Raw genomic sequence first — 24,887 nt, forward strand, 5'->3', positions numbered from 1 at the left:
GAGGAGAGAGGAGAGAGGAGAGAGGAGAGGAGAGAGAGAGAGAGGAAGAAGAAGAAGGAGGAGGAGGAGGAGGAGGAGGAGGAGGAGAGGAGAGGAGAGGAGAGAGAGAAGTTAGAGAAGAGAGAGAAAAAATGCAGTTTCTCTCTTCTCTCTCTCCCTCTTCTCTCTCTCTCTCTCTCTGTCTCTCTCTCTCTCTCTTTCTCTCTCTCTCTCTCTCTCTCCTTCCCTCCCTCTCTATCTCCCTCCACTTCTTGGATTCTTATCATTCACAGGTTGATTGATATGCTTGATGTTGCTGTATACATCTCTGAGGCTTGCTTCATTTTTCTTTAGTCTCATTATCTTCAAATTGTATCATTACTATTGATCTATCTTTAAATTTTCTGTTTCTTTGTTCTGCCATCTCAGATCATCTGTTGAGGACTCCCGGGAAGTTGTACTTTTCCAGTGCAGACTGCTCCCTTGAATCCTCTTTTAATATGTACTTTGTACCCCTTTTTTTGGTATTTTGTATTGATGAGTCATGGCCATTATGTTATTAGGTGGCATTGAGTTGACTCTTCTTATTCATAATGATAGCACAGCATGTCAAAACCTTGTCCCGAGCTCCACTGTGCATAGTAAGTTCATTATGTTGTCACTGTCTCATTAACTATCTTCCTCTCCTTCAGTGACCTTCTGATTTTCTAATCATAGCATCCTTTTCCAACGACTGGCCCCTCCTGATAACTTGTCCAAAGTGTATGAGAGGAAGTCCCCCCATGCTTGCTTACAAGGAACACCCTGAATGCACTTTTCTCAGACAGTTTTGATTCTTCTCTTCACAGTCCGTCACAATTCAAAGGCATCTCTTCTTTGGTTATCTTACCCATTTCTCACTTACATGAAAATACCACAACTTGTGCCAGGCACACCTTTGTCTTTAAAGTGATAGCCTTACTCTTTGGCCCTTTAAAGAGGTCCTTGAGAGCAGGTTGGCCCAGTCCAATATGCCATTTGAGTTCTTGACTACTGCTTCCATCAGTGTTGACTGCATTTTTCATTAATTCACTGAGCATTGTTTCTCTCAATTTTTGAACATTTTTTCCCCTCTAAAGACTTTGTTAACATCTGAGCGCCCAGAAAAAGTTTCTACTAATTGCTTCCTTCCTTCCTCCCACCACTGTATGTTGTTGTTGTGTATGTCGAGTTGGAACTAACCCATAGCTGACCCTCCGGCAGGTTTTCAGAGGCAGTAAATCACATGGGAGGAGACTGTTCATCCTTCTCTTGCAGATCTGGTGGCCTCGAACCCGTGGGCTTTCGGGATTGCAGCACAGCATCTTGCCACTAGGCCACCAGAGCTCCCTTCTCCCTTACTACTGTACAGACAGTTTCTCAGCATATATATATATATATATATATTAGTTTTACAGTAAACACTTTAGATAGTGTAGAAATTTTGGATCCTGATCTCTTTCTATTTAATTTGTAATTTGTCTGGACCAGACCTGTGAAGCCTGCCTCCTCAGGGCTTTATGACCATTGATCTCCGCTCACTTTTTATTTTCATTCTTGTTTTTATTTGAAACTGTGGCTTCCTGCGGGCAAGCCTCTATCAGCTCAGTGGCCAGCTCAGTAGTGGTCCTTTGGATGGACGTGTGTGCACTGGGACAGGTTCTAAGCGTCCTCAGCCCTTGACACTTTCATTACTTATTTTGCCTGGGTGTACAGGCTCACCTCCAAACACACATATACAGCTAGGATGCTTCAGTATCTCTTCCATGCAAACAGGCGATGTTGAACATTTGTGCCACCTTCCAGATCGCCCGGGGTCTGCGGAAGCTTATCAGGGCTGACCATGGCGGTCTCATATACAATAGCTCCTTGACACATTGCTAGTGATGTAATGCTGAGTACTTGGCCCCCATCAGGAAGATCACGGTAGACCCTCTGCGCCACTGCTCTCCCTGTCTCTGCCTGTGCTTCCGGCTGTGGCACTTTTCTGGGCTTCCGTGGTCTGAGTGAGCCCCTCCTGATGGCACAGCCACTGGCTTTCCCAACACGCCCTCCTTGCGAGCACAGAGCTGCACTGCCAGTGCTTGGGGCCCGTAGGGGCTGCCTGGAAGGACTGTCCTTGACTCCCTCTGTTCTTACTTGATGTTCCATAGGCTTTCCTGAATAAATGCTTCTCCACTTGTTGTGTGCCTTTGTTCCCTTTCCAGAGGATTGCATTAGCTGTTCATGGCAATTTTGTGCATTTTTATCTTCTGCTTCTTCTTTTTAATGCGTGTGTATGTGTGTTTGTGTGTGTGTAGAGAAAAATCTGCCAAGTTCTTTGCTCTACCATTCCAGTAGCCTCGTTCGTATAGGCTGCTTTTATGATGCGCTTTAAATCCCCACCGTGGCTCTGCTGGCTTAGTGGTGAAGAGGCGTGCTGCCAAGCCAAGCCAAAGGCACCAGGTTCAAATCCACCATCTGCTCCATGGGAGAAAGATGTGAATCACCCTTCTAGTGTGATTACTTCCTCTGAAAGCTCTCCAGAGGGTCAGTCCCAACTCTACTGTAAACAACAACACCACGTTCTTGTTACTCTGTGTTACTGAAGGGGACGATGTGAACTCGATCACACCACTGGTGAATGCTGGAGCTGGACTGGATTTCCGTTTCACAGGGCAGAGAACAAACTCAGGAGTCTGGTCCCCGGGTTTGAACCTCTCTGTCACTTCCTAACCCTGGGACCTTAGAAAGTCACCTCTCCGCCCTAAGCTTTCATTTCTTTTCCCCACCTTGTCTATAAATGGCAATAAATGACTCCTTGTCATAGAGGTTTGAAAAGAAGCTGCCTGTGTACGTGCAGAGCACTCAGAACACCGTGCAGGCTCAACCCAGCCAGCCACGTGCCTTTCCTGGGATTAGAAACGGTCAACATATTCCTCACAAAAGTGTCCCCCCCACATCCAACCCCAGGGGTCGCTTTCTGCCCATCATGCCCCAGGTGTCCACCTAGGGCTCTCAACTCCGGCGTGACTTGGAAAATTTCTTTGGGCTGTAGGTTTCCATTTTTTAAAACCCATCTCACTTTGAGCCAATTTTTATTTTGTTCACCTTGGCGTAGAGAGAAAAGATGAGGTTAGAATTTGGATGTATTGATTTCATGCATGGGGCCGTCTGCGGCTCCCTTAAAACATTTGGCCCACGATGTAATAACTACGACCACAGAGATTTCTATTTTTCTTCTTCTTCTTCTTTTTTTTTTTTTGAAGGGGTGTTAAAGCTTGTCCTTCAAGGTCAGAAGCAGCAGCATCTTCTGTGATTATAGTCTGAGACTAGACTGGACATTAAATGCGCATTGGGGTCAGTAGGCGGGGAGCACCTTGGGACGTCTTCTGTCGCGCTGATGACTCAGGATTGAAGCTCATCAACTGAATCACCTCTCACAATACCTTTTGTGTCTTAGGCTTCCAAGTTACTTTTCTGACAGCTCACTGTGAGGTGAACAGTTGCTGATTTTAAGTGAATGGGAAATACAATCAGGAGGCGAGACCGAGGGTGGACGGAGTAGGAGAGGAATTGACAGCCAGAAAAGAACCAGGCAAGACCTGTATTTATCCGAAGGTACAAATCCCTGACAGGGTTGTTATAGAGCACGCGTGATTATTTGACAAAAGGAAAATTCCATTAACTGGTTGGTGATCCGCCATCAGCTGCAGTCAAGAATCCCTCTGACTGATTTCCTTTCAACAGCGTGTGGCTGTCTCTATGCCCCGTGAGTCACGCTTTGCATATTCATTCAGTCAATTAGTCATTCTTAATCGAGCCCTTGCTGTATGCATGGAACGGTACAAGGGGCAATGGAGGGAATGAAGGGATGAATTAAACCTTCTATCAAGGTTACGTATGGGAGAAGGATGGGCGGTCTCCTCCAGTGTGATTAACTGCCTCTGAAAACTCGCGGGAGGGTCAGCTAGGAGTCAGTTCTGACTCTACAGTACACAATAACAACAACAACAACAGCATCAAGGAAACCATCATTGCGGTCAGGTAGGCAAGCTTATTGACCACGTAATTCACTTAGCAAATATTTATGAAAGCGTGGCATCCCTTGACAACTATCACAAGAGGACGGGCAGTTGGGGGCTGTTACAGGGCACTCAGCTGGTGAAGACACCCTTGGCAGCTTATTTGCCATTGAAAATGCCATTCAATTTGCTGACTGCGGCCTCCGTGAGTGTTGATTGTGGATCGTAGGAAGAAGAAACTGTTGACCCCTCCAGTCTTCTCAGGCTATCATGCAGTGATAAACCGCAGGGAGAAGTTTTATTATGTTGAGGTGCAGTCCATGTTCAAGGTCTCTGATCTTCAATGGCAAGTGCTTCGAGTCCTCCTTGCTTGCAGCAAGCCAGGCTATGCTGTCTGCGAGGCTCAGGTTGGTAATGAGCCTTCTTCCAATCCTAACACCAAGTTCTTCAGATAGTTCAGCAGCTCGGGTGATTTGCTCGACATACAGATTGAATCAAGCCTGCACTTTGATGTACCCTTCTCTCATTTGAAACCAGTCAGTATCCCCTGGTTCTGTTGGTCTATGTCCATGTTTCCCAGGAGCACAGTTACTCTGGAATTCCCACTTAAAATGTTATCTACATTTTTTTAAACCACACGACCAATGGCATTTTGTTTTTTAAATGTATGATGTCCTTCATGTTGTCCCTCACCGCTTCTGGTCTTCAGACATTCGTTTCCAGTGGATCAAAATCTATTGTTGAGATGGTCTCTAAATTCAGGTGGGATGTGTCCCAGGTAACACTTTGACTTTTTTTGATTGCTTTCAATTTCTTGAGCTCCAACTTGAGCATTCATATGCACAATTAATACCTATCCCACTGTCTCTCCTTGGCTTTGTTCTAATGGATGTTATTTATCTTCTCCATTGCCTCTTTCCACAGACAAAAGCTATCTTTGTATTCCATCTAGTGAGGTTCAGATGTATGTTGTTGTTGTTAGTTGCCATAGAGTCAAGTATGACTCATAGCAACCCTCTGAACAAAAGATCTGAACCCCGCTCTTTCCTGCACCATCCTTACACTTCCTGACACACAAGAGCCCACAGCAGCAGTCACCATGTTAATACACCTGGTTGAGGGTCTTCCTCTCCTTCGCCGACCCTCCACCATTTCCAACATCATGTCCTTCTCCAAGGAAGAGACCCTCCTAGCAACATGCCCAAAGTATGAGAGTAACATCATTCTTGCCTCCAAAGAGCACTCTGGCTGCACCCTCTCCAAGACATATCTGTTCATTCTCTTGGCCGTCCATGGAGTGCTCAGTGCTCTTCTGCAACACCACAGCTCAAAGGCATGAATTCTTCTTCTGTTGTCATGTACTTATAATAAATATATTTGTTGATTGAAAAACCCTGACATGTGATCTCCAGCATCATTTCTATCACTCTCGTTCCATTTTCTAACCACTGATCTTTGTCTCCAAGTTTTGCATTCTAGTCACCAGTAATTATCAATGCATCTTGATTGTCTCTTTGTTTGAGCTCTTCCAAACTGTATAATCATGTAAAAAGATTCCATTTCCTCATCGTTGGCATTCACATTTGTTGTTAGGTGTCATCAAGTCCATGCAGATTCGCAGTCAACTCTTTCACTTTAAATAGTAATCATATTAACTGGTTTTCATTGTGGATGCACGAACATTATCCTCTCCCTGAAAGTTCTGTATTTCAGGATAGATCCTAAAATGTTCTGTTGGCTCTTGAAGGCCGTACAATTCCTCTCCAATTTCTCATCCCCAACAGAGTAGACCATATAATTGGCCAAGTCCGAATGGCCGATACCAATCCATTTGATCCGACTAATGCCTGGAGTATTGATCTCTGTGTGCTCCATTTCCTTTTTGGTGACTTCCCATTCCTTCAATTCATAGTCCATATATTCCATGTTCCAGTTATCCATAGATCCATGGATCGCTGTAGACCTTCCTCATCATCACATCAAAGTCCTGAATGATTTTACTCCAGCGATAGCGTTAAAGCTGCCTCTGCTCCGGTGGGTTGTAGAACCAACTCTTAGCTGACCATCCAGGTTTACAGAGGCAGTTTAATCGCACGAGAAGGGAGTGCTTGTCTTTCTTCCACGGAACAGCTGGTGAATTTGAACCACGTGCCTTTGGGGCTGCAGTGCTCAAAGGCATCAATTCTTCTAGCATCATGTATTTATAATCAATTCTTCTTCTCTCATCATGTGTTTATAATGAATAATTTGTTGGTTTTGAAAAATCCTCACATGGGATGCCCAGCATCATTTCAGCATCGTTGCTGCAAACCTGAAGGCACTGGGCTCGAATCTACAAGCTGCTCTGTGGGAGAGAGATGGGCAATCTCCCTTGTGATTACACTGTCTCTGAAAACCTGCTGGAGGGTCAGATGTGAGTCGGTTCTGACTCAGTGGTCCACAACTGAGCCTGAAGTTCTCCTCCAATTATATTTTATGTGCTTTATTCCCTGAGTGGCTTATTTTCTTTCTTAAAATTTATTTATTTATTTTTTAGCTGCTTATTTTTCTAGTGTTGTGTCAGACAGTATTCTGCTGTGATTCATCAGATTTTCTCTGGTCAGTTTTTTCAAAAGTAGTTTGGCAAGTCCTCCTTAGTCTGGAAGCTCAGCTGACAGTACCATGAGTGACCTGCTGCTAGTTGATACCCCAGTGAAATGCCAAGTGTGTAACCCTGTAGTATAACGCTGTTAGTCTGGAGAAGTGTCTTCTTCATTTAGTTTTGCATCTCTGGTCTTCTCTTCTATAAAGTGATCACAGAAGTATGATGGCCCCTGTAGGATTGGTGAGCTAGGATTGGGGGCGCTCATAGCAAGCTCTGGTGGCCTAGACAGAACAAGCTGCACTGCAATCCCAAAGGCACGGGGTTTGAATCCTCCAGCTGCTCCATGGTAGAAGGATGGGCAATTTACAGCCTCTCAAAACCAACTGAATGGTCAGGTATGGGTTGGTTCTGACTTGACAGCACACAATAACAACAACATAGGATTCGTCAGAAGATGGAAAGAGGGAGCATTATGTGAACCTCCCAGTAAGTGGTTGGCACAGAGTTGATGCCCTTAGTATGGGCCAATGTTCTGCACTATCTGTATGAGGGGGAAGGTGCCCTTGCCTTGGGCTCCATTAGACAGAGCTCCCAGACGTCTGGAGAGCTCCTTTCTCTTCTAGTTTATCAACCAGCCAAGTAAGTACTCTAACTTTCCCTGTGGGGATTTCCTGACCTTGCCAGTCTGAAACTTCTCTCTTCTCCCAAGGCCGTGGAAGAACTCCTGCAGACCCTGGACTTAGAGAAGAAGGCAGTGGCCGTGGGACACAGCCAAGTGAGTAGAAATTGTTTCTAAGGAAAGTGTTCATCACAAGCAAAACTGAGTTCTTGTCCTCGCTCCATTGTATCTTTCCCTTAAGTGTATTCTTCTCACCAAACTAATACTTTTATGTTCTGTCTTTGAGAATGCCTTGGAGCGAAAAGGCTCTAACACAGAAAGAAATAATGTTGGACTATGTTGCCTGTCTGAGTTAACATTCTCCAGGACTTGAGTGGTTAGGAATAGTTAATGTTCTGGTTCTTAGGAGACTTGGAAAGTGTGACCATGAAACCTTGGAAAAACCACTCCAGAATTAATTCACTTGATGTCTCTGAACTTTTACTTTGAAGCCAACTGCAACACAGCTAGGACCATAGTTGATCAGAATAAAGGAAGGGATCTAAGAAAAGATATGAGGTTCCTGGTAGAAATGGTTTAAACTCAACTACTACCCAAAAGGTTGATGGTTTGAACCTGCTGAAGGGCACCATGGAAGAAAATACTGGAGACCAATGTCCATAAGATGATAGCCACTGGGGGAGGAGGTAGAAGGTGGCATATTCTTATTAGAAGTTACCTTTCCCAAAGCTGGTATTCAGCCATACACTTTAAAAAACTATTTAGAGTTTGAGAAGATAATTTCACACAATCTTAACACACTCATAGATCTCTGAGTTTCAAGAAGGGAAAATACGGTATTTAGAGTTTCCTGAAATTATTTTACTTAAAGAAAAAACAAACCCTCAAACTAGGGAACTCTGATGTCGAGTCCATAAGGAATTGTGCTGTTAACTCAAAGGCTGCCTGTCTCTGGCAGTTCGAATCTACCAACTGCTCCTCGGGAGAAAGAGGAGTAATCTAGTCTGGTGTGATTTACAGCCACTGGCATTTAGTCAGAAGAGACAAATCCCTCTGAGAAAATACATAATACTGGGAAAGGTGGAAAGTTACTCAGAGAGGAAGGACCCTCCAAGAGGTGGATTGACACAATGACTTGAACAATGACCTTGAGTATGAGGGAGATTGTGAGGCTGGCGTAGGATAGGGCAAGATTCTGATCTGTTGTTCAAAGAGTTGCTTTGAGTCATCATCAACTCAGCGTCACCTAATTAACAACAGGCTATTTGAAGTCCAGCCAGGATGGTCTTCAGAGATGAAGATGTTGAGATTTTGTCACACATGTTCTTGGCATGTTGTCAGGTAGGAAGGGCCTGTCCTGAGAGAAGGACATCATGCTTAGAAAGTGGAGGGCCAGCAAAAGAGAGGAAGATCCTCAATTAGATGGATTAACACAGTGACTTGTGAGAATGGATTTGAGCAGAAGAGGGATTGTGAGGATGGCGCAGGATCAGACAGGGTTTTGTTCATTGTACATAGGGTCGCTACAAATGGAACTCACTTGATGACACCTTCAACAACAAAAATACTATCTGACCTTGGAGCCTTCATCCTTCTGTGTTTAAAAACTCATTATGATCTCCTGGAATTAGTGACTCGAGGTTAATAATTTGGGAAATGGAGCCCAGAAGTCTTAAAGTCAAGGACCACGTGGTGAACGGTGATGGTGGTGGGGTAACAACATTTAGAATTACAAACTGGAAAAGAGAGACAAAAGGCAGTAGCTGGTCCATCTTGTTAATTCCTGAGTCATTCAAGTCCCTTGGTAAACCTATTTTGATAGTCGTGCACCTCCAAATACTAGGATTGGCCCTGTTCCCCAAACATAAGAGTAGTTGTGTTCTTGGCCATTTTCATCTTTGAAGCTCTGAGTCTTCTGCTCCACCAGGCCTCTCCAAACGCAGGTTTGGTTTTTCTTGTGTTTTGTTTTTTTCTGGAAGAACTCAAGATTCTTAAACTCCACCCTCCCACCATCTCATCCTAAATCTTCTAATGTCTTCAACACCGTAGGTCTTGCCAAGGGAATAGAGCCACTATTTTATTGAGGCTGCTTTTCTATTTGTGGGCTCACTTCCATTTCTCCCGCCTGGAGGGGACAGCATCAGGACCTTTGCAAAACTTTACATTAGAGAAGCGGTACCTGTCAGTTCCTGGGCCAGGGGCTGTGCTGTGCTGCACCTTCACATATTGTTCCCTATAGTCCCCATCACCCTGTCCAACAAGAGCACTTGTGTACCCCTAATTCCTGGCTCCCTGGGAAGTAGCCCCCTATTCACACTCTTACAGGGGGGCTAGAGGTACCATTCTGTGCCCATCTGTGTCTGGCCAAGTCCCATGATCCTTTCAATATGCCATAGTTCCACTGTTTATTAAATGGAAATACAGAACACGTTCTTAACACACAGGCATGTGCTAACATTCGGGAACTTTATTTCATCTCCAAAAAATTAATTCCGCTTGTCTAACTGTTGTCAAAATGCGGCCAGCAGGATGGGTGGAAATACAAATAATCAGGTCCCACGTCCAATTTACTCAACTGGAAACACAAACGATCTGGTCCCACCCCCCCAATTTATTGAACCAGAAGCACGTGGTCCCATTGAACCAGAAGCACAAGTGTTCAGGACCATCTTCTTACTAATTGAACCGGAAGCATAGATAACCTGGTCCCACCCCCGGTTTATTGAACCAGAAGAACATGGTCAGGTCCCCCACTCACAACCTACTGAACCGGAAGCATAAGTGATCTCATTTCCCCCCCCCCCTTCTTACTACCTGAACCGGAAGCACAAGTGATCTGGTCCTGGGCATGCCTACTGAACCGGAAACACAAATGAGCAGGCCCACAATGTCTTCCTACTGAACCGGAACCACAAGTCATCAGCTCTCTTTGACCACTCCCCACCTATGGAACGGGGACGCATGTGCTAGGTTAATTCCGGAGAGGACTCCAAGTTTGATGATCATTGGTTTATGTAATGTTATTTTAATGAAAAAAGTCCACCATTATGAGCCTAATAGTTATTGTAGAGCAAAGAATATAAGAGATAAAGGAATCTGTACCCACAGTTTCACTACCTGCAGGCTCTGGAAGTTATAAACATCTATCCCAGTAATAAACTTTATTATTAGTTACTAGGAGTTGACAGCCAACAGTGTAGAGAAAATCAAGGCTAATCTATCGTTGGAAACATCTGCTGTCCCTGACTCACAGAAGGCGAGGATCCTGGAAGGAAATGCTACCCTGCCCTGTGTCAAGACATGGTGTGCGGTGTGGGTCAGATCGTGGTGGCCCATAGGGTTTACCTGGGTTAATATGCAGCGCTGAATCACCAGGCCTTTCTTCCTTGTCCATCTTAGTCTGGAAGTTCTGCTGAAGTCTGTCCAGCCTCATCACAGATGCTCCAGTGATGGGATCACCAGGCCTTTCTTCCTTGTTCCGTCTTAGTCTGGATGCTCTGCTGCAGTCTGTCCATATTCATCACAGATGCTCCAGTGATGGGGTCATCAGGCCTTTCTTCCATGTCCTTAGTCTGGAAGCTCTGCGGCAGTCTGTCCAGTTTTATCATATATGCTCCAGTGATGACCAGGACATGGCTGCCATGAGAGTTGGCTTGGACCTGAACCTTGGTCTTGAGCACAGAAAGAAAGATTCCCAGCACTGAGGCTTAACGTCCTATGCATTGCAGGGTTTAATGCTTCCTAGGGGAAGACCAAGAAGCCCAATGACAGGCTGTCGAGTCAAATACGACCCATGAACAACAGAACTGTATCCTGTTCTACCCTGTGCCATCCTCACATCTCCTGACATAAGACCTACTGCTTTCTAAATCTGAGCCTTGAACCTCCATTTCTCCATCACTAAAATGGAGCTGTATTACCTCCGTCCCAAGTTTGTTGTGGGAATCAGTACATTTTCATTGTTTGAGGTTGACTGAATACACGTGCCATTAAGGCAAGATGCCTATCAAATCATGTTTAAAACCTTAAACTCCTCTAACTTGTAAAATTAAGATTCCTAGGTGATCCCAGTAGTTTATACTCAACTGCTAACCTCAGAGTTGGCAGCTCAAACTCATCCAGTGTCACTATGGAAAAAAGATCTAGTGACCAGTGGGTCACTGTTAAGATTACAACCAAGAAAACACTTGGAAGCAGTTCTCCTCTGCCTCATATAGGGAGGGTCACTGTCTTAGTTAAATAGTGATGCTTTAACAGAGCCCAAGAGGAATGTTTTAACAAACAGAAAGGTCGTCTCTCATCATACAGGAATCTAGAAGTCCAAATTCAGGTGCCAGCTCAATGGGAAGGTCCTTTTTTCTCTAGTTTCTCTAAGAAGGTCCTTTTATCCTCAGCATCTTTGAGTCTGGTGACATCCTTTGGACATGTTTTCAGGAAGGGCTGGGCTTTCCCATTGAAAGAGAAAGAAAGAAAGAAAGACCCTCCAGGAGATGGATTGACACTGTAACTGTACCAATGGCTTAAGTGTGATGGGGACTGTAGGGATGTTGTGGATAGGGCAAGACTCCAATCTATTGTTCATAGGGTCAACTTGATGATATCTAACATGTGGCTTGCTTTTATCTGGTTACAAGGCATTTTCCCAGTGTAGGAGCTCGAATCCAATAGGGTGCACTCCACTCCTGGCATCTCTTCCTTGGTGGTATGCAGTCCACCTTCTGGGCTTGTTTTCTTCTGCTGAAATAAAAGATGCGGTAGGTCACGCTCTAGAGAAATAGCCTTTACATTTGTCAGGACTGTGATGGGATTTAGGGTATCTCATTCCATTCTTAATCCTCTTGGTTGATGAGCTGATGGCAGATCATGACATACCTATATCATTGGAGGTGGAGAACGACACACAATTTAATGCATGACAATCACCATGACTCAGTGGCCATTGATGACAGCAGTGACCTATCAGAGTACCAATAGGAGAGGACCCTGTTCCTCAGCGGGACCAGATAAGGGTTCCATGGTCCTATCAGAGTTTTAAAAACTGGCTTTCTTTATTTTCAAACAGAAAAATAGCCAACTTGCATGGACAGGGCCTCAGAGGGCTCTTTAAAGGAGGGCTGTTGGTGTGTTCGTCTCTGCATGGGGCTGATAGGCCGCTGGACCCATGGAAAGCAGATGATTAGATATTTCTTTGTGATTTTCAGCCCCTTGGCACCTGACGGAGGCCCGTGCTAAGGGCTGTGACATTTATCACAAAAGTGTGATTCTACATGTAACCAGGCTTCTAGTGGCAATTTACTCAGAGAAGGAAGAGAAGAGGAGAGAAAAAGATAAGATTCTAAATTCTGAAGAGGTGATGGCTTATTCCCATTCTGTGTATGGTCATTTCCAATTATCTTTTTAATGAAAGCTTCATACTTAATCAATAGCTATTTTGGCAGCACCCACCCTCCTTTCTTTTATAATATACAAACTGGGCTGTCATCTCCTTGATCATTGATTTTTCTTTTTCTAATGGTATCTGTGGGGGACTCCCCAGCTTGTGAGATGAATGCGGCTCTTACTGAGGCCACCTGATAGGCTGTGAGTCAATCCTGTCTTTATTTTCACGAGGCTAATTGTGGTGACCCTGGCTGTTCGGAAGTGTTCTCCCAAACAGAGTTAATATCGATCAGAGATGATGAATTTCATTTTCCCCTGAGAATAGGGCTGGGCCCTGGGGTTGGCTGGGGAATCTCCATTACTGAAAATAGTTTGAGGGTAATGAGGAATCGATTGAACCCTTTGTTCCACCTGGAATCAAATGGCAATCAAGCTTTGGATGTTCGTATCAGAATGAATAAGGAAAGGACGCTCATGTTGGCACTGGGACGGGATGCAGGAGATAAGCCCAAGGTCCTTCCAACCCAAGGTTCATGTGTTAGCTGTATTTACCACCCACTGGGTCACTATTAAACAGTTGCACACCCTATCTTGTGCCGTTATGCCCTCAGGTGACACACACAGCTGACTTTTAGTTAGTTACCTCAAAGGTGACCAGTTTGAACCCACCATTGACATCGTTTATCATATTCCACCAAGTTGGAAACAACTCAGAGCTGACCATCCAGTGGGTTTTGAGAGGCTCTAAATCACATGAGAGGAGGCTGCCAATCTTCCTCTCACAGAAGCAGAAGGCAGATTTGAACTGTGTACCTTAGGATTGGCAGCATGATAGTGAGTTATCAGCTTCTGTTAAAAACTGTGTTGTAGGTATTCTCAACTATCTGCCAACCCATCTCTACTACAGGATGAACTGGCATCCGGATCCTGAAGCATACTCACTCACAGTCATTGCAGCCAGGGGCTCCTTCAATAATTTAGACTCATTATAAGATCACCACTTACCAGGAGCCATTGGGTCAAGTTGGATTCATGGTGACCCTTGGGTGTGTGTCTGGTTAGGAATGTGGTCCATAGGGTTTTCAGTGGCTGACTGATAGGAGGTGACTTCCAGGTCATTTTTCTGAGGTGCCCCTGGGAGACTTGAACCACTGATCTTTCTGTTAGCGGCTGAGTGCATGAACTATTCGCATGACCCATAATTGAGACTGATGGCAATCCCAACGCATTGTGGGGTAGAACTATCTATGGGATTTTATTGGCTCTACTCTCCAGAAGCTGATTGCCAGGTGGGTTCCCCCCACACCATGGCCCCTCAAAGTGGGTTGCAACCTCTAGCTTTTAGGTTAATGTTGTTTTTGTCGTTGTTAGATACCAAGTTGGTTCTGACTTATAGTGAGAATCATGGACAACAACAACAATGAAAATACACTGCCCGGTCCTGTTTTGGCCTCCTAACCACTGCCATTTTGGCTTACGGCTGTCGCCAAAAGAGATGGCACATTGTCTGTCCATCTCGTTGAGGGTCTTCCTTTGTTATCACTGACCCTTGACTTTTCCAAGCACGATGTCCTTCTCCAGGGACAGGCCCTGCTTGACAACATCCCTCATGTAGGTGACACACGCTCTCACCATCCTTGCTTTGAAGGATCATCCTGGCTGTATTTCTTTTTAGATAGATTTGTTCTTTTCACCAACAGTCCATGTGCATTCAGTATGTTGTTGTTGTTGTTGTTGTTAGGCGCTATGAAGTTGAGGACAACTCATCATGCCCCTGTAAGCAATAGCTCTGAACCCTGTGCTGGCCTGTGCCATCCTCGTCACCTGTGACATCCTTGAGCCCATCGTGGCAGTCACTGGAGTGGTTGTTCCTTGGGAAGGGACATCATGCTTGGAAAGGTGGAAGGTCACGGAAAGAGAAGAAAACCCTTCAGGAGATTAAGTTAGTCGTTAAACAGCTCCCATCCCTCAGGGACCCTTTAAAAGCCACTCGATGCAAATACTGAGGGCAGAGGCAGAGGAAAGAGATCTGAGCTGCAACCACTTCTCTACAAATAACCGCTTCCCTGGGGGTGTCTCGCATCTCTTCTCCTTCCAGGTTTTCCTCAAGGCGGGAGTGGTCTCCAGGCTGGAGAGGCAGCGGGAGAAGCTGGTGTCTCAGAGCTTGGTGCTCTTCCAGGCCACCTGCAAGGGCTTCCTGTCTCGCCAGGATTTCAAGAAGCGTAAGGTAAGGTACAGAGGTCAGCGAGCCAGGGGAGCAAGGCAGAGGGTGAGGTTCTAGAAAAGCACCGTCTTTGCTGGCCCGTGGGGCTGTCAGCCACGCTGCTCACCCACACTCTTGCATGTAGAGCCCTTGAGGCGGGTGCCCCCCATGTGGGCTCTGATGCCTTGAGTCTGGAGTGGAGCTGGCATCTCATCGGCTCCTGGATGTTGCCAGTGCTTTGAACTCATAGCTAAGTGCGTAGCTCTCATGCCACCAGGGCTCCTCATAGTTCAAGCTTGTCAAGTTTGAGTCGGAACCAGCTGAACCTCGGGCACATTTTCAGAGGCAATAAATCACACGATAAGAGATTGCTTATCTTCCTCACTCAGAGCAGCCGGAGGATTTGAACTGTCTGCCTTTGGACTTGCGGTACAATTTCCTAGTCATTATACTACTTTAAAAAAATTGTTGTTCAACAACAAAAGTTTCACACCCTGTCTTGTGCCATTGTGCCCCCACGTGACACACACAGCTGACTTTTAGTTAGTCACCTCACAGGTGGCCAGTTTGAACCCACCATTGACATCATTCATCATGTTGTACAAATGGAACTGTCTCGTAGCTGACCGTCCAGTGGGCTTTCAGAGATTGTAAATCACACAGGTGATGACTATCCATCTTTTTCATTGGAGCAGCTGGTGGATTTGAACTGCCCACCTTGGGGTTACCAGCATGACTCCCTATTACCTTTTTTTTAATTAAATTTTATTAATTTTAATGAACATTTACAGAGATTTGGGGTTTCCATTCATTCATTGTTGTACTATTTTCTCTACTCTCTTCCCCAGTTCGTTCCTCTTCCCCCCCCCCTTGAATGTCTGTTTTAATTGTCCAGTTGCCACAGTGCTTGTCAAAGCCAGTTCTGATTAATCTCCCTTGTCAGTGTGTCCTTTGCCATTCCCTATCACTCCTCCCTGAGAGAGACTTCACCCTGATTCATAAGGAAAAGGGGACGGCGTATTCTCTTAGCTACTTCCTACTGAAAAGGGACGCTGTGGGTTTCAGGGTGAAGATCTTCTCTCTCTACTCTAAAGGGCCCCTTTGGCAGTAGGAAACACATAGACTTTATGGAGATTGATTTTGGAATTTAGATTCACTGTTATCAATTGTGCTTAGCTGTACATGTTCATATCCTTGAAGATGTATCATGGAAGTGTTGCACCCTAGAAGACAAAATTTAACAAGTTAAAAGTACATGAGTCAAAAATTAAAAAGCAATAATATATATTACCTTTTTAGTAGTATACTCTGGTGGCCTTGTGGTAAAAAGCCGCACTGCAATCCCAAAGGCATGCAGTTCGAATCCCTCAGCTGCTTCACGGGAGGATGGGCAGTCTCCTTCTGTGTGATTTACTGCCTCTGTAAACCCATGGGAGGGTCAGCTGTGGGTCGGTTCAGACTCAACAGTGCACAACAACAACTACAATACCCTCTTTGCCTCCCTCAGCTTCCCCTCTCCCTTCCCCCCTCACCCAGCTGGGCAAAGACCCACCTCAAGCGTCTCCCTCTTCCCCCTGCAGATTCAGCGCCTGGCTTCCCAGTGCATTCAGAAGAACGTGGCTGTGTTCCTCGCGGTCAAAGACTGGCCATGGTGGCAGCTCCTCGGTTCCCTCCGGCCCCTGCTGAGCGCCACCGTTGGAGAGAAGCAGCTGAGAGCCAAGGAGGTGTGTCACAGGGCAGGCAGGGCGTTGGGTGGCCGCTCCCTTCCTCCCCAGCTCAGTACTTACGTCTGGAACCCAGTGCCTTCCATTGACTCAAACTTCTTCATTCAGAACACATCCCATGCAGATATGATGCAGCTCCCATTGGGCCAGTTTATCCTCTGCTTCTTGGGCCACTAGACCCGCATTTTCAACAGTGATAACTGACCAGTAGCTTTGCTTGTGCTACGGAGACTCCACAGAGGAAATCCACGATTGCTTAAAAGGAAAAAGAATCCATTAGGCACCCAGACCAGGCCTTAGCCTTTGAGTGGATTCCAACTCGTAATGTCCCTTCACAGCCGAGTAGAGCTTCTCCAGAGGGTTTCACGATTGGAAGTTTATAAAGGTACAGGCTTCCACATCTTTCTCCCTCAGAACAGCTGGCAGATTCTAACTGTGTATCTTTCTGTCAGCAGCTGAGCACTTGAATACTGTGCCACCAGGCTCCTTTGGTGGCTTACTGGTAAGGAGTTGTGCTGCCAACTCAAAGGCACACAGTTCAAATCCAGCAGCTGCTCCGTGGGAGAAAGATGGGCAGTCTCCTCCTGTATGACCTGCTGCCTCTGAAAACCCACCAGAAGGTCAGCTCTGAGTCAGTTTTGACTCCACACTACATAACAAGAGCAATAATATTAGAGGTTATCGGCCTTGTGGCAAAAAGCTGCACTGCAATCCTGAAGGCACACGGTTCGAGGCCACCAGCAGCTCCACTGGAGAAAGACGCGCAGTCTCCTCTCATGGAGTTAACTGCCTTTGAAAGCCCGCTGGATGGTCAGCTATGGATCAGTTTCGACTCTTTGCTATACAACAGCAACAACAATTTTAAAATAAAATTTATCCCTGGTTGTTTGGTTTTGGTTTTGTTTTTTTAATTTAAGTCTCTTGTTTAGAGTCAGCAAGACCTCAGGGAGGGCCTTAATATTTAAAGTTGGTTGTTATTATATTTTGGAGGAACATTCTTCTAAGTAGCGCAGCACTCTTCTGTCAATATGCTGTGCTGAGGTAACCTGGGGTGGTTGTGATGCTGAACCTTGGGCCATTGGAGTGTCAGATGCAATAACAGTTACCCATGGTGGACAGTGTTTGGTGGAGCTCCAAGTTTAAGACAGTTTTGGATGCAGGAGTGGCATCCACTTCCTAAACAACATGCCTTTGGAAACTATGAACTTGTAGAAATGACTATAGTTATAGAAAGGCTTCAGGCCTTTTGTTTATAGGGTCACTATGAATTGTGCTTGACTCAATGGCAATCAACAACAACCACCACCTAGAATGTATTACGCTTCCATTCTCCACCTGCCTGGTTCAATTCTACTGCTCAAAACTACTCTTACCACAAATGGTGCATACAACCAGGACCACTTTGTTTCCAAACGCCTTCTAATTAAGTACTTGCTTTTGCAGGAGGAGCTTACAGCACTGAGAAAGAAGCTTGAGAAATCAGAGAAGTCGAGGAATGAGCTCCGGCAGAACACAGACCTGTTAGAGATCAAGGTATTGCAGGTTCCTGTGGGGTGGGGGCCGCTGAAGGAGGAGAGCAGCATTTTACCTGCTGCCGGCTGAGCATGTCAGAGCATCCGCAAACCACCCCTGTGAGGGCGGTGATGAGATTGCACCCATTGGACAGAGCCAGAAACCGAGGCCCCGGGAGCTTGGCTGGGACTCAAACCTGTGTCATCTGGTTCCAAAGGGAAGCAGCTCTTAAATAAGTCACAAAAGCAGAAATCTCCATAGGGGGAAAGTGATACAATTGGATGTATAAAAGTAAGAAGCCTCTGTTTACCACTACATGGACTAGAGACCCAGTCTCCATACTTGGAGAAGTTTTACAACCTGTACAAATTACAGACAGAATCCAGCACATATGAATGATAAAGAAAACGCAACACTTATAAATCACAAAGGGGATTCTTTGTCATTCGCAACACATGTAGATGATCAAAACAATCTAGCATATGTCAAGAACTTCCTGAGATCAATTAGAAAAAGACAAGCACTCCAATAAGAAAGAAAAAAATGGGCAAAACATATGAACAGACAGTTTCTAAGGGAGGAACTCGTGTTTCAGGAGTGCAGATGTTCAGTTCCTCAGATGGACAGTAGATTTAGGCAAAGATGCTAGTCCACATGTTGTTGGTGGTGGTGGTGGTAGGTGCCCTCAAGTCAGCTGTGACTTCCAGCGACCCTGTGAACCAACAGGTCTGAACCCTGGCCTATCCTTTGCTGTCCTCCTCATTGCTGACATACATGAGCCTATTGTTCCGGTCACTGTATTGATACATCTCATTGAGGGTCTTCCTCTCTTTCCCTGACCCTCCACCTTTCCAAGGTTGATGTCCTTTACGAAGGAGCTGCAGTCAGGAAATACAATACCATGTTAGGTACCATTTCACAAGTTAAAAAAGAGGTAAAAAAACCCCAGCCCTCTCCCGCGCCTTCTCCGCTCTGGCCAAGTCATGACAAGAATGCTGTAGCTGTGGGGACTTTCCTACGCTGTCAGTGGGGTGTGCCTTGATCTCACTGAACAATGGAGCTTTGTCTATGGCAGTTGAAGCTGTAATTGCCTCATGACCCAACAATCGCATCCCTAAGCATATGCATTAGAGAATTCCCCCTCCCTGGCTGCAGGAAACGATAAGACAGTCATTGCGACAGCATTTCCTCCCCACCCCATGTTGCATTAGACACCTGAATGGGAGTTAATAGTAGGAACAGAGGAACACATTTTTAAATATTGTGGTTTGAGTCAAAATTCACAAAGCATATTGAGTTTCTGCAAGCAAACATGCTTGCACATTTTGTTCCATAATATCAATTACAATACACACACCTTGTAACGTTGACATTTAAGTTGCCAATACGAATGGAAATGAAGAGGGGCAAAGTGCCAGTCGGAGTCAAAAAAATTGTTCTTCAGTGCTGTTGAGTAAACTTGGACTTGAAATAAACAATGTTTAATGTAACACGGGGGGAAGAAAACCCTGGAAATTAATGCAAAATATCAACAAAATAGCAAAATTTTGAGCAGGTGTCAGAGCTGTGGGTCATTGTTATGGTGGTGGGAAGATCGATCATGGCATCTTCCTGATGCGTTTGATCCAGTTTCCCTCTCTGTTCTCCCCTCAAAAGAGATTATGGTTAAGGTTCACCTTCCTCTGATAATGACATAACTGACAGCATCTTCAAATAAAGACAGTTTTCCCTAAATGAAGTCTCTTACCAAATTGCACTGGGAAAATCCGTGGTCAGGGACCTTGCCAGAGTACTGAGAAGCAAAGATTTCTGGAGACCAAGATGTGCCTGGTCTTTGCAATTTCTTGTTATATGCTTCAGAGAGCTGGGTAATGACTAAGGATAACAGAAGAAGAATCAATGCCTTGGAGTTGTGGTGCTGGAGAAGAGACTTGACTGCCAAGAGGACAAACATGTCTGTTCTAGAGAGGATGAAACCAAGTTTCTCCTTGGAGGCAAGGATTTTGAAGCTCTGTGTCACATACTTTGGGAACATAGCCAGGAGGGAACGATCCTTGGAGAAACAGCGCAGGAAAGGAAGACCCTGGATGAGAGGGATTGACACAAGGGGTGAGTGAGAGTGTGCTAGTCGGTGAGTCTGGCTCAGGATGGGACAGGCTTCAGAGCTGTTGTCACAGGCGAGTCAATGACATGTAACAACAGCAACCACCACCACCACCACCACCCTGGTTGTTGTTGTTGTTGTTGTTATGTGCCGTCGAGTCGTTTCTGACTCATAGCGACCCTATGCACAACAGCCCTAAACCCTGCTCTATCCTGTGCCAACCGCACCGCCTCTGACACACCCATCCCAATTACCCCAGTCACTGAATCAATCCACCTCATAGAGAGTATTCCCCTCCTGCTCTGCCCCTCCACCCTCCCAAGCATGATGTCCCTCTCCAAGGACCCGTCCCTCCTGGCAACATGTCCAAAGTATGTCAGACGAAGCCACAGAATCCTTACCTCCAAGGAGTAGCTTGGTTTAATCCTCTCCAAGATGAATCTGTTTGTTTTCCTGGCAGTCCATGGTACATTCAGTACCCTTCTCCAGCACCACAGCTCAAAAGCATCCACTCTCCTTCTGTCCTCCCTAGTCATTGTCCAACTCTCTGATGCATAACAAGCGATTGCAAAGACCATGGCCTGTATCAGGCGCACCTTAGTCTCCAGAGAGACACCGTTGCTCCTGAGTACCTTAGAGAGGTCCCTAACAGCAGACTTTCCCATCGCGATATGCTTTTTGATTTCCTGACTGCTGGTGCCAAGAGTGTTGACTGTGGAGCCGAGCAAACTGAAACTGTGAACACTCTCAATCTCTTCGTCATCCATTCTGACGCTGCCAATTGGTCCAGTGGCGAGAATCTTTGTCTTCTTGACATTGAGCCTCTGTCCATACTGAAGGCTGCAGTCCTTGACCCTTCGCAGCAAGTGCATGAGGTCCTCCTCAGTTTCAGCAAGCAGGGTTGTGTCATCTGCATAACGGAGATTGTTAATAGATCTTCCACCAATCCTGATGCCACATTTCTCCTCATAGAGCCCAGCCTCTTGGATAATCTGCTCTGCATATATGTTGGTACAGGAGTGAAAACCTTAACATATCTCTTGGGAGATACCATTCAATCCTGAAAGGTCCCTTATCCCAAGGGTGGCTGTGTCTACAGAGAGGTTAGAATGCTGAGCTTCGCAGATGCGTTCCCTCTTGTTCAGGGCTCCAGAGAACCAACTTCTTAAGCTCTCTGGCTGCAAGCAGCAACCAGCAGAGCAACAGCATTGAGAAGCTGGAAATACTCGCTGGGCATCTCTATGGCCACTCTGTGGAGATCCTTACTCTCGAGCTGATGTTTGACGCAGTCATCAGCTGAGAGCTGCCAGGAGCTGGGGGTTCATGATCAGTTAGCTGCTGGGGCAGCTCTGTAGAGAGGGATGAAGATGAACAGCCTCTGAGCCCACATCTCCTTGTGTGGGAACCTGGGGAAGGAGCAGAGGCATTCCTGGCTTCTGAGAACTGGACCAAGCAAAGAAGAATGGGAGCTGGCGTCTAGTGACTTTTCTGTCGAGATTCTTAGTGTCTCTGTATCACTGAGATACAAAGCAGCTTGAGTGCTCTTTGGAGGCAGGAAGGAAGAGGCTTCGCCTCACATACTTTGGGCATGTTGCTAGGAGGGGCTGTTCCTTGGAGAGGGACATGATGCTGGGAAGGGGGGAGGATCAGCGAAGGAGAGGAAGACCCTCAACCCACAATACTACAATGGGCTCTTGTGTGTCAGGAAGTGTGAAGACGGTGCAGGATAGAACAGGGTTCACATCATTTGTTCATTATGAGTTGTACTTGACAGCTTGACAGCATCTGACAACAATATCATTGTTGTGTGTGTGTGTGTAAATATATATATATCTATAGATAGATAAATAGATCTTTATATATGTATATCTACACACACATATATATGTGTGTATAGATGTATGTATAGATATGTATGTATGTGCGTGTATATGTATAGATATGCATATATATGTATGTGTGTGTATCACTGATATGTATATATTTTTTTATATGTTTTTTGTTGTTGTGTGCCATCAAGTTGGAACTGACACATAACTGACCCTCCAGTGGGTTTTCAGAGGCAGTTAATCACATGGGAGGAGATTCCTATCTTTCTCCTTTGGAGCACCTGATGACCTCGAACCGCGTGCCTTTGGGGTTGAAGCGCAGCTTCTTGCCACTAAGCCACCTGCTGTATGAAGACTCTGACCTGTTCTTCCCCTCTCTGCATCCAATGGCATGACCCGTGTCCGCGTCCTAACTTTGAGACCCCCAGGGCAAGAAGGCTCCATGCATCACACCATTCCTGACCCTAGCCCAGAGGAGATGCTCAGGGTGCCTATTTGCATGGTGGCTGTAACCCTCGAAAGCCTGCAAATCCGACATTGAGATTCCTAGGTAGCTTGGTGGTAAAGAGTTGGACTGCATACGGTTTGAATCTACACTTTGAGAAAGATAAGTAATCTCCTCCTGTACAATCTCCTGCCTCTGAAAACCCACTGGTGATTCAGCTATACATCGATTCTGACTCCACAGTACATAACAACAACTCCTACATGATTGTGGCTAACTGTTGTACATTCTCGTTACTGCTGATTCAGACTGGTGGGTATAATATTTTCCATCTCTGTTACCTTGAACTGTTCTCTTCTCAGTGACTTCCTTTCCCTCCCTCACTTGCTCTGATTCCCCTTTAGTCCATCCCCGCTTCCTCCTCACCGTTTTACATCCCTGAGATTGAGACTTGCTTTTACACAACAGTGGTGCAACCAACAATAGAAAACCCACCATCTTACAATACCTCAGTCAAAAGGGCTGTCCTTTTAAATCTAGCTCCTGTGGTCTAAGTGGTAAGAAACCGTGCTGCAATCCCAAAGGTGCACAGTTCAAACCCACCAGCTGCTGCTCAGGAAAAGGATGGGCAATCTCCTCCTGTGGAATTTACTGCCTCTGAAATCCTGCTGGAGAGTCAGGTATGGGTCAGTGCCAACTCGACAGTATACAACAGCGACAATGATGTAAGACTAGGGAGCTCCGGTGGCTTCGTGGTAAATAATTGCACTGCCAGCCCAACAGTACAGTGCACAGTTCAAAACTATCAGCGGCTCCTCAGGAGAAGGACAGACAATGTCCTCCTGTGTGATTTACAGCCTCCGAGAATGCTCTGAGGAGGAACAATGAGTCGGGTCCACAACACTGTAACTTGACGGCAACAAAAGTCCTCAAACTGGACAGCTTGTCAACAGCCCCCCAGAGGATGTGTGGGATACAGATGGCTGGACTGAGCCTCAGAAATTCTGCTCATAGCTACTGTGCTTTTAGCAGCATCGCTGGTGCCAGTTCTCAGGGGATGCTGAAGTTACCAGGCTAGGGGGCCACACTTTGAGAGACACCAGGTTGGGGCACAGGTAGCCAATATCCCCCTCCACGTGGTTCTGGTAGATATCTCCTTCCTAGCGAGTTCTGTTAGGACTTGGACCAAAGACGCCCCTCCAGCACCATAAATCCCAAAGACACCCAGCTTCCTCTTTCTGCCCTCTGCCCCCCACCTCCCTCTCCTCACAGCAGGGGGGAAGAAAAATTGATAGAAATGTGGCTGAAACATGTTGTATCTCATCAGAGGAAACACCATTTGACGGGGCTAATTAAAAAGAAAACATTACTGCCAAATGATTTAAGTGCTTCATTTGCAAGGGAGCAGAAGAGGAACTGCAGGGAGGTGGTTATAAATGTTCCTCAAGCGTGCCAAGCCTGCCCGATGCAAAGTGGGCTGTATTATTTCCACGAGGATTGTAAGAGGGCCCTGGAAGGCTCCAGGGGTGTGGAAGTTGTTACAATGGTGCGCTTCTTTCCTTTCCTGGCATAGATTCTGGTCTTTCCCCAGGATCCTGTTCCTGGAAAAAGACGCAGGCCCCTGCTTTCCAAATGTCTGGCCTTATTAGCCTAACCAGTTTCATTTTGGGGAAAGCTATTACAGGAAGATCTCCATAGGATTCAAAGAAGACTGGACACCGAGGTCAAAAAGTCCACCTGCAAAGCACTGAGTGAGTCTGGTCCAGAGCATGACTGGTAATTCATCCCATAGAAGTGAAGAGGCTTCTGGGAATTGCTTGCTCAGCTGGTGGCGGGGATTAGGCCCCATCCAGGAACTCGAGACTCTTCCTCCTGTGCACCTCCGTGGGAGTGGAGGTATAGCTCTCTCATCCACGAGAGTAAACCTCTTACCTTCAAATAGACATCGACTTATGTATGTCCAGTTCTGTATGGTGTAGTAAAGACTAGGGTGCACCTGCATCCACAACATGATATCATATTGTTCTGCGCGTCTTAGGCATCTCAAAGCCAGCCAGGGACTAAGGATGACAGAAGAATCGATGCCCTTGCTCTGTGATGTTGATGAAGAATGCTGACTATCCCACGGACTGCCCAAAAGAACAAACAGGTCTGTCTTCGAAGAAAGGCATCTTGGGTGCTCCTTAAGAGGCAAGGGTGTTGCAGCTTCATCTCCCGTCCTTTGGGCATTGTTGTCTGGAGGGGCCAGTCCTTGGAAGAAGACATCATGCCGGGAAAGGTGGAGGGTCGGCCAACGCGAGGACCCTCAACAGGACGGATCGACCCAGTGACAGTAACAAGGGCTTGAACAGATCAGAGATGATGAGGATGGTGCAGGAGAGAGCCAGGTTCCCATCTGTTGTTGAACAAGGTCTCTGTGGGTCACAGTCAGCTATCAATAACAGCAACAATAATAATATAATAATTATATTATATTAATTATGTTGT

The 24,887-nt window shown here is 45.9% G+C and overlaps 1 protein-coding gene across 1 annotated transcript in view; it reads left to right on the plus strand.

The window, feature by feature from the left end:
• The window catches only part of MYO18B (myosin XVIIIB), a 321,585-nt gene that overhangs the window by 100,069 nt on the left and 196,629 nt on the right, over positions 1–24,887 (plus strand). The window contains exons 21-24 of the mRNA XM_006890467.1: positions 7,295–7,360; positions 14,682–14,810; positions 16,367–16,510; positions 17,954–18,043. Coding sequence (XP_006890529.1) covers positions 7,295–7,360; positions 14,682–14,810; positions 16,367–16,510; positions 17,954–18,043 — 429 coding nt within the window. The remainder of the gene's footprint in view (positions 1–7,294; positions 7,361–14,681; positions 14,811–16,366; positions 16,511–17,953; positions 18,044–24,887) is intronic.

The sequence above is a fragment of the Elephantulus edwardii genome, unplaced genomic scaffold, assembly GCF_000299155.1.
Source record: "Elephantulus edwardii isolate Elephantulus edwardi_28Jun2011 unplaced genomic scaffold, EleEdw1.0 scaffold00089, whole genome shotgun sequence".
Classification (NCBI taxonomy): domain Eukaryota; kingdom Metazoa; phylum Chordata; class Mammalia; order Macroscelidea; family Macroscelididae; genus Elephantulus; species Elephantulus edwardii.